The sequence below is a fragment of the Arachis hypogaea genome, chromosome 16 (genome assembly GCF_003086295.3).
Source record: "Arachis hypogaea cultivar Tifrunner chromosome 16, arahy.Tifrunner.gnm2.J5K5, whole genome shotgun sequence".
Taxonomy (NCBI): Eukaryota; Viridiplantae; Streptophyta; class Magnoliopsida; order Fabales; family Fabaceae; genus Arachis; species Arachis hypogaea.
Window position 1 is genome coordinate 98138822 of NC_092051.1, and position 14402 is coordinate 98153223.

General features: G+C 34.9%; 1 protein-coding gene across 4 annotated transcripts; it reads left to right on the forward strand.

Moving 5' to 3' along the window:
• The first annotated feature begins 3035 nt into the window (after positions 1-3035).
• Positions 3036-11653, forward strand: LOC112754525 (heme-binding-like protein At3g10130, chloroplastic). 4 transcript variants are annotated; one of them, XM_025802198.3, is made up of 8 exons: positions 3036-3645; positions 3754-3840; positions 3961-4031; positions 4512-4613; positions 4739-4843; positions 5252-5387; positions 11185-11294; positions 11404-11653. In XM_025802198.3, exons 1-8 carry the CDS (start codon positions 3438-3440, stop codon positions 11476-11478), a joined length of 894 nt encoding a protein of 297 aa, XP_025657983.1. In that variant the 5' UTR covers positions 3036-3437; the 3' UTR covers positions 11479-11653. The 4 variants fall into 4 exon arrangements, with proteins under 4 accessions (XP_025657983.1, XP_072076972.1, XP_025657982.1 ...); XM_025802197.2 differs by having other exon boundaries at positions 3277-3651; XM_072220871.1 differs by lacking the exons at positions 11185-11294; positions 11404-11653 and adding an exon at positions 5475-5721.
• Positions 11654-14402: the final 2749 nt, after the last annotated feature.

Below are 14402 nucleotides of genomic sequence, written 5' to 3' on the forward strand. Positions count from 1 at the left end.
AGCATTATAAGCCGACCCCACATCGATGACTATGAAGTCTATACTCAGAGTCTTTGATTTTTCCCCCTTTCCAAAGGTGGTGTGGAGGGGTAAAAATCCTAGTGGCTTTATCGGCGTGTCACCTAATCCGTATAAGTGTCGGGGTAGGCTCTTAACTCTTTCTCATCTAAACCTAGCTTGTCGAAAGCGGGCTTAAAGAGGATGTCTGCTGAGCTTCCTTGGTCTACTAGGGTTCTGTGTAGATGGGCATTTGCCAGGATCATAGTAATTACCACTGGGTCATCGTGCCCAGGGATTACTCCTCGCCCATCTTCCTTTGTGAATGAAATGGTCGGAAGATCGGGGGACCCCTCTTCGACCTGGTAGACTCTCTTGAGATGTCTTTTTCGGGAGGATTTTGTGAGTCCCCCTCCCGCAAATCCTCCTGAGATCATATGGATATGTCTCTCCGGAGTTTGTGGTGGTGGATCTCTTCTATCCGCATCTTCTCGCTTTCTTTTTCCATGACCGTCCGACCTTTCTATGAGATATCTGTCAAGCCGACCTTCTCTGGCTAGCTTTTCTATCACATTTTTAAGGTCGTAACAGTCGTTTGTGGAGTGTCCATATATCTTATGGTACTCGCAGTAATCACTGCGGCTCCCCCCTTTTTTATTCTTGATGGGTCTGGGGGGAGGCAGCCTTTCAGTATTGCAAATTTCTCTGTATACGTCCACTACAGGAACTTTCAATGGAGTATAAGAGTGATATTTTCTTGGCCTATCAAGGCCGAGCTCTTCCTTCTTCTTCGCTTCCCTCTCCCTTTCTTTCGTTGAGGGAGGGGGCCCGATTCGCAAACTCGGGTCTCTTAGCCTAGCGTTTTCTTCCATATTGATGTACTTTTCAGCTCTTTCCTGTACATCATTTAAAGAGGCGGGGTGTCTTTTTGATATGGACTGTGAGAAGGGACCTTCTCTAAGACCATTGACTAGCCCCATGATGACCGCTTCGGTGGGCAGGTCTTGAATCTCCAAACATGCTTTGTTGAATCTTTCCATATAGGCCCGTAAGGACTCCCCGACCTCCTGTTTTATTCCCAGGAGGCTTGGTGCATGTTTTACTTTGTCCTTCTGGATGGAGAACCTCATCAAGAATTTTCTTGAGAGGTCTTCAAAACTGGTAATTGACCTCGGAGGGAGACTGTCGAACCACTTCATCGCTGCTTTGGACAAGGTTGTCGGGAAAGCTTTGCATCGCGTAGCGTCTGAAGCGTCGGTCAGATACATCCGACTTTTAAAGTTGCTCAGATGATGCTTTGGATCGGTGGTTCCATCGTAGAGGTCCATATCGGGGCTTCTAAAGTTTCTCGGAACTTTTGCCCTCATTATGTCCTCGCTAAACGGATCTTTCTCTCCTAAGGGAGAATCTTCTCTATCGCCTTGGGAATTCCGACCCTTGAGGGAGGATTCTAACTTTAAGAGTTTTCTTTCTAACTCTTTTCGTCGCTCCATCTCCTCTTTTAGGTTCTTTTCAGCTTCCCTTTGTCGTTCCCGCTCCTGCTCTAGCTGCTCGAGGCGGCTATGAATTAGCCCCATAAGCTCACTAGCGAGAGGGGGTCCTTCTTTTTCTGACTCGCGCCCCTCCGAGGAGTTTGCCTTCGGATTTTTGATTCCGGAAGTACCTTCCTTATTTTGATCATTAGCTTCCTGGTGGAGGTTCTGATCTGCTTCATTGTTTCCGGTGTTCAAATTCTCTTGATCAGAATCTGTCTCCACATGACCTTCTTTAGGGGATCTTTCCGCCATCACTGGTCAATCTCTCGGGTCCCCGGCAACGGCGCCAATGTTACGGTGGGTAACCGGAGATTAGTGGGCCGGATGACGTTGGTTGACCCAAACGTGTGAGGGAGGTGGCCAGCTGGTGCACCTGAAACTCGATGTTCCTTCGTTCGACTTGTGCGTCTGGAAGAATGGGGGGTGGTACCTGCAATGACACTCCAATGCCTAAGTTAGCAAGAGTGTGAGCAAGTTGAGAAAGTATTGGGACTTAGTGATACCTGAGGGATGTCAGGGTATTTATAGTGGTGAACCAATAACCACCGCTGAAGTAGTGCCACCTTTTTAGGTGGATAACCGTTCCCATATCTTAGGGAGGTTAAGATATGGCTCTATGAAGTGGTTAGAGAGTTTCTAGGGGCGGTTACTCATTCGAATGAGTGTTATCTGCCAGCTAACCCTCGTATCCGACTTCTTTGGAGTAGGTCGTGTTCAGTACCGACTTCTGGGGATGAAGGCCGGTACTGGGGGAGGGCCAACCCCTTTGGGTTGGGCTTCTTTGCTTGGATCCTGGGTCCTATTTATTGGGCCAGGGTATGAACAGGTTCTATATAACTTTACTCGTCAAATAAACATGAAAAATTTACATGATTGTTAATGAGGCTGGATCAATGAGGAGAGAATTATCCTCGGTGTAGCTCATATATACAAACAGCACAATGAAAAGTGAACATAGCAACCACCTCAAAGTGAACGTAGCAATCACCTAAAATTGGAAATGAGAATCAGTATTATGTTTGAAATTTCAATTCTAAAATACAAAATTTTAGTGACTTCAATACTTTTAAAAAATGAAAATATAAGTGATTAAAATTTTTTAAGATAGAAACGAAAATTTTAATAATCCATTTTTTTTGAAAAACGTTCTCATTTCACTTTTTAAATTTATTTTTCAATTTTTATATATTTTTTTTAAAGATAGAAGGCTGAAATATAATATTAAAATATAATTTAATATATTTTATATCAAATATAATATAAAAATTTAATTTAATCTCTCTCCCAATATCATTTAACGTAGTTTATGAGCCTGAGACAATGATATTAATTGAAAGTTTGAAATTTGGAACTAGAGTTAAAAAATATAGTTACGGAATAACTGTTACGATGGATGGAAGTGGTTAAACGATAATTAATATTATAAAACAGTGATGAGTAAATAAACCAAATCACTAGAGCTGGACACATAAGAAAGGATGACGTTCATACGATATAAGCTTCAAATAGATGGGGTGCTAGAGAATTCACCGTAAATAAAATAGGGCTCTTTTATTAGTCAAATTATAAGTAATATTATTTGCTTTCATTTGCGAATTACCAATAAATAATACAGTTAATTCCAGATTTCCAGCTAATATTATAGTTAATTACTAAACAAAGTTTAGTATGTTCTGTGATAACTGATAAATTCATATTGAATTTGAATTTCGAATATTTTAGAAAACTAATTTTTTTTTCCTTTGCTGCAATATTAATCGTGAATATATCTGTCAAAGATGCGGAATACGTGTAATTGTGCCGGGAAAAATAAACAACCTGAGGACCAAAATTATCTGAGCTGTGTCAGTGTGTCGCTGAACAACAGAAATTCAAAATAGAAGAAGCTGTGTCTGGAAAAGCACCATGGTTCCCCTTTGCAACCCTACGGTTTCTCTGCCCCTCCCGATTCCGACGAAAGCCAAGAACCGCTCCTCGAATTCAATTATAACCAACTCTGCTTCTTCCAGCAAGAGGCAGCGAACAACTACAACTACTTCCTTTTCGCCCTTCGAAACACGAGTCTCACTCATTTTCGCCCTTGCTTCTCAAGCTACCTCTCTCTCCCAGCGACGTAAATGTTCAAACAAATTCCTAACAACTCTTCTACTCTTCCTTTTCTCCTTCACTCTCCGATCCCAATATTATTGCTTTTTTCTTATTTATTTAATATGTGGCGCAGTTATAGCTGACGTGGCTTCTGAGACTGCAAAGTACGTGTTTCCTAAAAGATTTGAAAGCCGCACGCTCGAGGAGGCCTTCATGGCAGGTAATTGAACGGTTACTACTTACTACTACTCTTGTGTTGTGTTTTTGTGTGAATTCTGCTTAAACTTCATTCTCGATTCAATTCACTTCTTGATTTTAATTGATTGTTATTTCGGTGTAGTTCCCGACCTTGAGACTCTCAACTTCAAAGTTCTTAGTAGAACGGACTTCTATGAGATCCGGGAAGTTGAGGTATACTATACACACTAGTATTTTCTTATGTTTTGTTCTTGTTCTGGTTCTGGTTCTGGTTCTACGCCGTGTGCTTTCTTTGTCTAAGGCTTCTAGGCTATTACATGTGGTATGCGGTGTGTGATTGGGTAATATCCATAGTTACATGAACTCACCAATTAGGTGACTTACCGCGTACCAATTCATGAAAACTAATTCATAATTCTTCTGCGTACCAGAGTGCTATAAATATATTTTTCACATAAAATATTTTAAATGTGTCGAACAGCATCCTGCTTACCCATTTCCATATCAAAAAGTATTGCAGTCCATGTAACTATTTCAACTGGTCTGAAAATGCTCTTCTTCACGCTTGCAATTACATTGAAATGACAAACTATTTCAACTTGTCTAAACATGCTCTCCTTCACGCTTGCAATTACATTGCAATGACATTATTTTGACATTATTTTTTGCATCACTGACAATGCATCTTTGCAGCATTATTTTGTGGCAGAGACTACAATGCCTGGGAAGACTGGCTTTGATTTCAATGGTTCTTCTCAATCCTTTAATGTCCTAGCTGAGTACCTCTTCGGTAAGGTAATTATACATTTTACAACTCTACTACTATATTCTTGCATTAATTTTATAGTTGCATTTGATTACTTGTGCTTCTTTTGAGAGGAGCTAAGTGATAGATGTGAGCTGTTTCGTTCTGATGGTAGAATACAAGAAAGGAAAAAATGGAGATGACTACACCAGTGATTACAACTAAGAATCCGTCGGATGGGGTTAAAATGGAGATGACTACCCCTGTGCTAACAACAAAGGTATATACAATAATACATTGTCTTAAATTTTGTGAAATATCTCATTTGAAGCCTTCATCTTTGGTTAATGATTGCTGTTTGCATTCCAGCAAGGTTAGTTCATAGTATAATAAAGCATAAGTCAAACATTGATCAGCAATTTGGATAAGTTTATCCTGTTTTTGTCTTAGAAATTGACTATAACTATCCCGTTTGGACACCATCTTTTTAGCTTTATCTTTCCTTTAGGTCATGGGTTCAATGTTGTTCTTTCCATTGTAGTAGTGTACTAGTATTTCCTCACAGTTAACAACGTGGATTTTTGTTATATTATCTTCTAGAAAGTTTAAACTTAATGCTGTTATATTAGTATTTATTGAATATAGTTTTATTTTATGATGTTTCATTGTAACAATGGAATTATTTTAGTCAGAAGATCCAGATAAATGGAAAATGTCTTTTGTCATGCCATCAAAATATGGTGCTGATCTGCCACTGCCTAGAGACTCCTCTGTGATGATTAAAGAGATCCCCAGAAAAATAGTTGCTGTAGTTTCATTTTCAGGTGTGTTATTGCTTAATTGCCTCTTTTATGTATTTTTTTTATAAATAGTATGTTTTGAAACATTAGATTAATGAGCTGTAATTACAGTTCATAGCTCACTTACATGCACTACATCTACTTGCACATACAAGGAGCTGTAAATCACAACTTAAGTCACCCACTTGCCCCACTCGCACAACTAACTCAGCACACTTTCAAACAACTCAATGAGTTGTAATGAACTGTTTTTTGTTTCTAAATTGTGCCTATAAATAAGGCTATGTATTGTATAATTTAAACATAACAGAAAATAGTTTTCTTCTTTCATCTATATGTATGCAACTTTTTTTCTTCTTGTTGGCGAGTCTTTGGATTTTAGATGCTGGAAGTTATTAACACTGCAGATAATTAACTTTAGGAGAAACCCCAAATCTGCAATTTGGTTTACTAGAGCACATGCATATTTTTATGCGTGTATGATGTGTGTATTTTCATCTGATTGTGCTCCATTTGTATTTCAATGAAATGTTTGAATGCTTGGGCACGACGACTCTTCGTTTTCTCTAATCACTGAGTTATAATAATTAAGTAAATCATTGTTAGTTTTATGAAATAGTTTGATGTTGGTTTAGTGTATTATGGAATTGAATATTGTAGTAAGGATAGTTTTGATGAATAAGTAGTTTGGACAAATGGTTTGAGAAATTTGATAGTTATATTATTGATGGGTTAAAGAGAGAGGAGAAAGGCTAGTGAAATTTGATATGTTTGTTAGTTAGTTACAATGAACTCCATGATGACCTATTTATAGGCTCCATAAGTTGATTCTAGATAATTCCAAATCTTAGATAATTCTAGATATTAGCCTAAATATTTTTAGATACTAATCTTAGACATTTTTAGTACTTGATTTATTTACTTAACTTCTAGACTTCTCCATTATAATATCTAGATATTTATTTTTATGAAACAAGATTATAAAAATTCTAGAAAATTCTACAATTGTGTAGCATTATTAATACTCCTCCGTAATGTACATTTGTGTAACTCCAAGTATCTCTTGAAATAGTTTGAACTTTGATCTTGGTAGTACCTTAGTGAAGATGTCTGCCAGTTACTCATCTGTGTTGCAATACTCGAGCTTTATCTTTTTCTCCAATATAGCTTCTCGTATAAAATGATACTTGATAGCTATATGCTTGGTCCTATAATGATGGATTGGATTGTTTGCCACTGCTATTGTTGACTTGCTGTCGCACAACATAGTTGTTGGTTCTTTTTGGTGCTCTCCTATGTCTTCGAATATTTTCCTTAGCCATATTGCTTGACTAATAGCATTTGCGGCTGCAATATACTCAACTTCAGCAGATGATTGAGCCACAATTTCTTGTTTCTTTGATGCCCAAGAGAATCCAGATCCTAGTATAAATGCATATCGAGAAGCGCTTTTCATGTCGTCAATTGATCCTCCCAATCACTATCGATATATCCAAGTAGTTTTGGATCTTCGGTAGATTAGTGAATGCCATAATACTTTGTGTCTTTAGATATTTTAAGATTCTTCTTGTAGCCCCATAGTGTTTCTGACTTGGCTTTTGCATGAATTTTGATAGTAAACTTGTTGCATACATAATGTTAGGTCTTGCGGTAGTTAGATAAAGGAAATTTTCAATGAGACTTCTGTATTGCGAAACATCTGCCTCTCTAGATCCATCTTGTTTTTGTAATTTCTCATTATAGACTAGAAGAGTAGATAGTGCTTTGCAATTATTTATCTTGAACTTTTGTAACAAATTTTGAGTGTATTTCTTTTGCGAGATGAAAATTCCATCTTCATTTTGGTTTACCTCAATGCCAAGAAAATAGTGCATCAATCTTAAACCAGTCATCTTAAATGTCTGCTTCATTTTTTTTTTGAATTCTCTGATCATAGTCTCATTGTTTCCTATTTAGATAAGATCGTCCACGTACAAAGAAATTATGAAAGTGTTTGAATTACCTTGCACCTTGATGTAGAGTGTAGGCTCACTTTTACTTTTAAATTCATGATCAGTGAAATATTTGTCAATTCAACTGTACTATACTTGCGGAGCTTACTTGAGTTCATAGAGTGCTTTCTTTAGTCTTAGCACCTTGTCTTCATATCCTTCTATAATGAACCCTTGTGGTTGATCAACATATACTTCTTCCACCAGTTCTCCATTCAGAAAGGCAGATTTCACGTCCAGTTGATAGATCTTCCATAGCTTTTGTACGACTAGTGCAATGAGCGCCCTTATTGTATCTAAACGAGATAAAGGTGTAAATGTCTCTATGTAATCTATTCCAGAAATTTGTGCATATCTTTTAGCTACGAGCCTTGCTTTATGCTTTTGAATAGATCCATCGAGTTTGAGCTTAGTCTTGTATACCTACTTGACTCCAATGTTATCTTTATTTGAAGGGCAATTTACCAGTTTTCATGTGTTATTCTTCTCAATCATCTTGATTTCTTCTACCATAGCATTTCTCTATTCTTCTTGCTTTTCTGCTTCTTCAAAGCTTTTAGACTCGATCTTAGCAAAATTACATGTTTCATATACATCTTGTAGAGGCTTAGTTTTTTTTAGGAGAATCCGTGGTTGCTTCTACTGTTGGAGTAGTTGTGCTTGCTTCTTCACGTTTTTGTTCCTCTAGTCTTGTAGGTGATTGTTGTGATATTTCAATGCTTTCTTTCTCGACTTTTTCATCTTCTCAGTTCCATGAAACACTTTCGTCAAACTTCACGTCTCGACTGATTATGAGTTTCTTCGTTTGCAAGTTATACACACGATATCCTTTTGATTGTGTACTATACCCAAGAAAGATTTCTTTCTCTGTCTTCTCATCAAGCTTGCTTTTTTTTTTTGTGTGAAAATGTGGACATAGCATATGTATTCAAAGACTCTTAGATGCTTTGCAGAAGATTTTTGTCTACTCCATGCTCTGATTGGAGTTTTATTGTCTACTGCGCTAGTGGGACAACGATTTAGTAGGTATACTGCTATGTAAATAGCTTCTACCTAAAAGATGTTTGACAGATTTTTCTCCTTGAGGATGAAGCGTGACATCTCCATCACAGTTCTATTTTTTTCTCTCATATACTCCATTTTGCTCAAGAGCATATCCCACTGTGAGTTGACGCTCGACACCCTCTTCTTTGTAGAATTTATTAAATTCTTTGAAAGTGTATTCAGTTCCTTTGTCGCTACAAAATACCTTGATGCTACGACCACTTTGCTTCTCCACATGTTGCTTGAACTTCTTGAAAATGCTAAAAACCTCTTATCTTTCACGTAGGAAATATACCCACGTCATTCTAGTATAATCATCGATGAAGAGAATGAAGTACCTGTTGTTATTGAGTGATGGAGTCTTCATCGGACCACAAATGTCAGTGTGAACTAATTCAAGCATCTCCTTGGCTCGCCAAGCTCTTCTAGAAGGAAATGGTTGACGATATTTTCCAAGTAAGCATCCTTCGCAAGGTTGATTAATCTATGTGATACTTGGTAGATCTTTCATTAGTTGCTTTTGATGTAGCAACTTTAATCCATGAAAATGAAAATGACTAAATTTTCGATGCCACAGCCATGAATTATCTTCTTGTGACTTTAATGCAGTTTCTATGATATAACTCCATTTGAGTGGAAAGCACGTATTTTTCATTTTGACGATTGTTAGAAGTCTTTTAGTTTTTCTTTCACTTATGGTGCATGAGTCTTCTTCAAAGTGTAATATGTAACCTTTCTCCATCATTTGGCCAATACTAAGTAGATTCTGTACTAGTTTAGGAACTAATAAAACATCATGAATATTCTTAGTTTCTATCTAGTGTGGACGACGATTGTACCTTTATCATTCGCTTGCATGATCGTTCTGTCTCTAAGTCTAATGCCAGATCGAACAGATTTATTGATGTCACTGAATAGGCTTTGATCACCTGTCATGTGATTACTGCAACCACTATCGAGATACCATATGTCATCTTTCTTCTTGCACTTTTCTTGTGATGATGCATAGAATAAGCATTCTTCTCCCTCCTTTTCTTTAGAGAATTTTGCATGATGATTGATCTTCATCCTACCGTCTTTCTCCATATGTCCAAACCTATTACAATTGCAGCACTGTGATTTTCTACAGTGCCAACAATCCTTCTCTAGGTGGTTGGTTTTTTTGTATATGCCACAAGAAGAATATTATTTCCTATTTTCAGTTTTATTTTCTATTTTTCTAGAAGTGTCAGAACTTCTAGAATTTGCTTGTCTTTTTTCTCCTCTTTTTTATTTAGATTTTGAGATTTTATATTGAGCTTAGGTCATGTTTCTAATCCTCCAATTTACCAACAAAAGAAAACTATACCATTTGATCCCAACTCCTCCATTCCGTTATAAAAAAAAATTGTAATAAAAAAATATATTTTGGGATTTTATCATGAATCTATTGATTTTATATGACGTATTACCTACCCCTTTCTTTTTAGGCATGGATCGAAGGTTTGTTTTTATTTCAGAAAAAGACATGCTGGATCATGCATCTTCTATTGAATCTTCATCATCTCAACTTGCTAGTCTTTGTTCAAAAGCATATAGTGAGCTTATTAGCATTGAATTGATAAATCCTTAGTTTCCTCAATTGTAGACACTTTAAGATTGAATTTGGAAGGCAAATTAATGAGTATTTTTTCACTATCTTTTTATCGGACAAGTCATCTCCATAATCTTTCATTTCACTTACTAAGCTCATTAATCTTGTATAATAACTTTTTATTTTCTCAGAATCTTTCATTTTCATATTTGCATATTGCTTCCTGAAAGATTGGAGGAGGATTATGTGTACTTTTGTATCGCCTCTGAACTCTTGCTCCAAATTTTTTCACACTTCCTTAACTGATGATATTCCTCTTATCCTTGAGAAGATTGTCTTCATTACAGCTTGTTGGAAGAAGTATATAGCAAAATAATTTCTTTGTTGCTCTTCCTTCAATTTTTTCTTTTAAGCAGCAAAAAGTGTTGCTTAAGTCTCTAGCATAATGAACCCTTCGTGGAAAACATCCCACAAGTCTTGTGCTTATAGAAAAGTTTTTATTTGAGAATGACAGTCCTCATAATTATCTTCTGACAATATGGACACAGGAATATTGATGGTTGAGATAGTCATGATTATGGAGAATTTTTTTTGAATGAGTTATAATGTGGTGGATATGTATAGTTGATGGGTTAGGAAGAGAGATTCTATATCTAATAGATGATTGAACGTAGCTTTGATGTCACTGTTAGTTTTATGAAATAGTTTGATGTTGGTTTAGTGTATTATGGACTTAAATATTGTAGCAAGGATAGTTTTGATGAATAAGTAGTTTAGATAAATGGTTTGAGAAATTTGATAGTTATATTATTGATGGGTTAAACCGTTAAAGAGAGAGTACAAAGACTAGTGAAATTTGATATGTTTGTTAGTTAGTTACAATGAACTTCATGATGGCCTATAACTCCATAAGTTAATTCTAGATAATTCCAAATCTTAGATATTTCCATATATTAACCTAGATATTTCTAGATACTAATCTTAAATATTTCTAGTACTTAATTTATTTACTTAACTTTTAGACTTCTCCATCATAATATCTAGATATTTATTTTTATGAAACAAAATCATGAAAATTCTATAAAGTTTTACAAATATGTAGCATTATTAATATCATACTCTACATATTTATATGCAACATAAATGGATATCATGTCTGCATTTCATTTAATATCCTCAAATATATAACTTTCTTTCCGTTGCTTTGAATAAGGTTTTGTGAATGATGAAGAAGTCAAGCATCGTGAACTGAAATTACGCGAAGCCTTGAAAAGTGACAGACAGTTCAAAATTAAAGAGGGAAGTTCAGTAGAAGTTGGACAAGTGAGATGCTTATTGCAAACCTTAGGCTAAAGGTTTCTGATATGGCTTACCTGAATATCTGTTATCCCCATTTTTTTCTAATGTCGTTTATTCTTTCATTTGGTTGCAGTACAATCCACCATTTACCCTACCATTTCAACGGCGCAATGAAGTGGCATTGGAGGTGGAACGGAAAGATGAGTAGGAATAAACTTGAATATTTACCATTCCTATTATAAGTTGTAAAATTTAACACAGTTAGCATCATGAGGGAACAAGATCTTTGAAGTCATGTTGATGCTTGCCTTTTTGTAAATATACTGAGATTGAAAATTTTAGAATCAAATATATGGAGAATATACCAATTTCATATGCTTTAACATTCTGTTATGCTTTATCACAAACCATACAGAAGGAACATGGATGGATTTTCTTTGGAAGGGGATTCCAAAACCATATCCTAACCTTTCTTTTTAAATTTCCTATTCACAGAAGCTTTTGTTTTAATAATATTTATATTTATACGGATATAATTGTGATTCGCCTACTCTATCTGCATTTTCGTATGCAATTTTATATCCCAAATACTGTGAAGCAGTTACGTATTAAGTATGACTGCAAAATTGATTTTACACCTTTTGCCCTGTAGATATTCTTAATTACACGTGATGATTGTAGTAATTCACAATCTCTAAGTGGTGTAGAAGTTGAACATTCTAAGTAGGTTGGGACGTTTATTTTTGTGTGACTAAGTGTGTGTTTAGATTAAAATTTGTAAATGAGAGTTTGTATAGAATTGATACTGTAAAATTGATTTTGATCAAGAGTGAGTTGGTATTTTTTTTTTTCAAAAGACACATTTTATTGGTGTAATAAAATAAAAGGCCCATTTTGGGCTTACAGCAACAGAGAAATGAGAATTTCCCAACTAAGTAAAAGTATTAAATGTTATCTCCTCGTTAAGATATAGAACGTGAAAAAGGGTAAAGTGAAAAAGGAAGAGTTTTTGGAGAAGGAGTGTCGTTCTTGGAGCTTCATCAATGGAGGTGAGTCACTGCTTCCAAAGTTCCGGATCTTGCAATAGCTACTACTTCTTGAGGAGAAATGACTTTGGCTTCAAAAATTCTCAAGTTCCTCATCTTCCAAATCTGGTTAGTATTGCTGCCAAATGAGTCTCTTTTTGCATCTGCCTACGCTCTTTGAGTTGTTCTTGGAGCCATAACCACCATCTCCATATTTCTGTTTCTTGGTTTGTCTAGGGAAGGCTTGCTATTTTCCAAGCATTCTCTGATTCCGGACACTGGGTGAGACAGTGGAGAATTGATTCTACTGTAGCATCACAACGATTACAGATTGGGTTCACCATTTGGATTCTAGAGTGCAATCTTTCTTTAACTGGTAAGCCTTCATGCATTACTTTCCATAGAAAAATTTTAATTTTGGGCTGGCATTTTAACTTCCAAATTGAACTCCAGACTATTCTTCTTCTGCATTGTTCCGGCAAAAATTTAACTGGTGCATGGTAGAACTGAAAGGCCAACGTATATCCAGAGGCAACCGAGTAGCATTCATTCTTCTCTTTACTCCAGGTAACGATATCTTCTGTTGTTCTGATGCCTGTGTTCATGATTTCCTGCGCTACTTTTTGTGTGAATGTTGAGGTAATTAGCTCTTGATTCTAATTTTGATATGGTAGGAGTAGGTCAGAAACCCAAATCGGGTGATTGTGTGAATGGTTGATAATTTGAATTTGCTTTATCTAATTTTGAGTGAGTTGGTATTTTTGTGGTTTATGTTTAACAATTTTTATATTAAAATAGATTATGTAAACTAAATGTTGTTTGGATTATATTATTTAAAATTATTTATAGATAAAAAATTATTGAAAGGAATATAAATTTAAATAATTATTTTATATTATCTTATAATTTATTTAAGATATTTAAATAAATTTTAATACTCTTTTTTTCAATACTCTCAGTATTCTTTAGTATTCTAATAGAATTAATAGAATTATAATTAAAAAAAATATTCTAGACAAAAAAATAACAAGTAAAAAATCATATAAACAAAAAATAATAAAAATTTTATAAAAAATAATAATATACATGAAAGAGTATTAGAAAAAATAAATTATAAAATAAAAGCAACAACATTAATCATATAAATAATGAAAGACAAAATTGATAAATAGAAAATAAATTTTAATCTAATATAAATCTGGGTAAATCTGGGTTGGAGGGTAAAATTGCGTTTGTATTTATAGAAGAAGAAAAAATAGCCAAATAAAAAAGTAAAGCTTTCAAGAAAACTAAACTTACTGAACGCTAAGCCAAATACCCTTAAGCAGGTTAGGATTAAATATGAATAATAGTAGAAGTTCAACATTTATATGGTAGAAATTGAAAGATTATAGGCGCTTTAATATTACGTTTAGAAGACAACGACTGACAGAAAAAGACTGAATTAAGTCTGTATTATATTTGGTATAAAATGTACTGAACTAAGTTATGTCTTAATATCATATTTTGTTAAGATAAATATAAAAATTGAAGGGTAGATTTAAAACTTAAAAAATTAAATGAGAATATTTAAAAAAAAAGAAGCATAAACGTTTTCTTCATCATCTCTAAAAATTTTAATCTCCTATGTCCTTATTTTTGGAGACACTGGAGAAACCAAAATTTTAATTTTAAATCACCAAACATAATATTTAATTTGAATTCTCCAAAAAAACCATACTTAGTTTGAGTCTACAAAAAACAAAGGCAGCCTATAAGAAATTAACCTGACCTACTTTGTTACACTACATATATACTGGTACCTGGTACCTGTAGTAATGCGAAATTGATTAATACAACAACAGTGAAAGCAATATTGCAGCTCCATTATGATTACATTTTATTTTTTCCATAAACTCTAGTGTGTGAATGGCAAACATCATCATACTATCTCCATTAATTTTCTTTTAAAATGGGAGAGTTGTATTAGCATTTGAATATATTTCTGGGGAAGACTTTACCTTCGGTGTTGGGTGGTAGTAGTTAAAGGAGTAACGCCAAAAGACTAAAAATGTGATTTTTCTTCTGATAATATATTCGTGTGCATGAATTTATAAAAGTAATAAGG

What these genes read in the sequence shown, in the direction of transcription:
- LOC112754525 (XM_025802197.2), top strand. Translation starts at nt 3,438, where the DNA reads ATGGTTCCCCTTTGCAACCCTACGGTTTCTCTGCCCCTCCCGATTCCG. An exon ending in ATGAGATCCGGGAAGTTGAG is followed by an intron (nt 4,032 to 4,511) that starts GTATACTATACA and finishes GCATCTTTGCAG; the next exon opens with CATTATTTTGTGGCAGAGAC. An exon ending in CCCCTGTGCTAACAACAAAG is followed by an intron (nt 4,844 to 5,251) that starts GTATATACAATA and finishes GAATTATTTTAG; the next exon opens with TCAGAAGATCCAGATAAATG.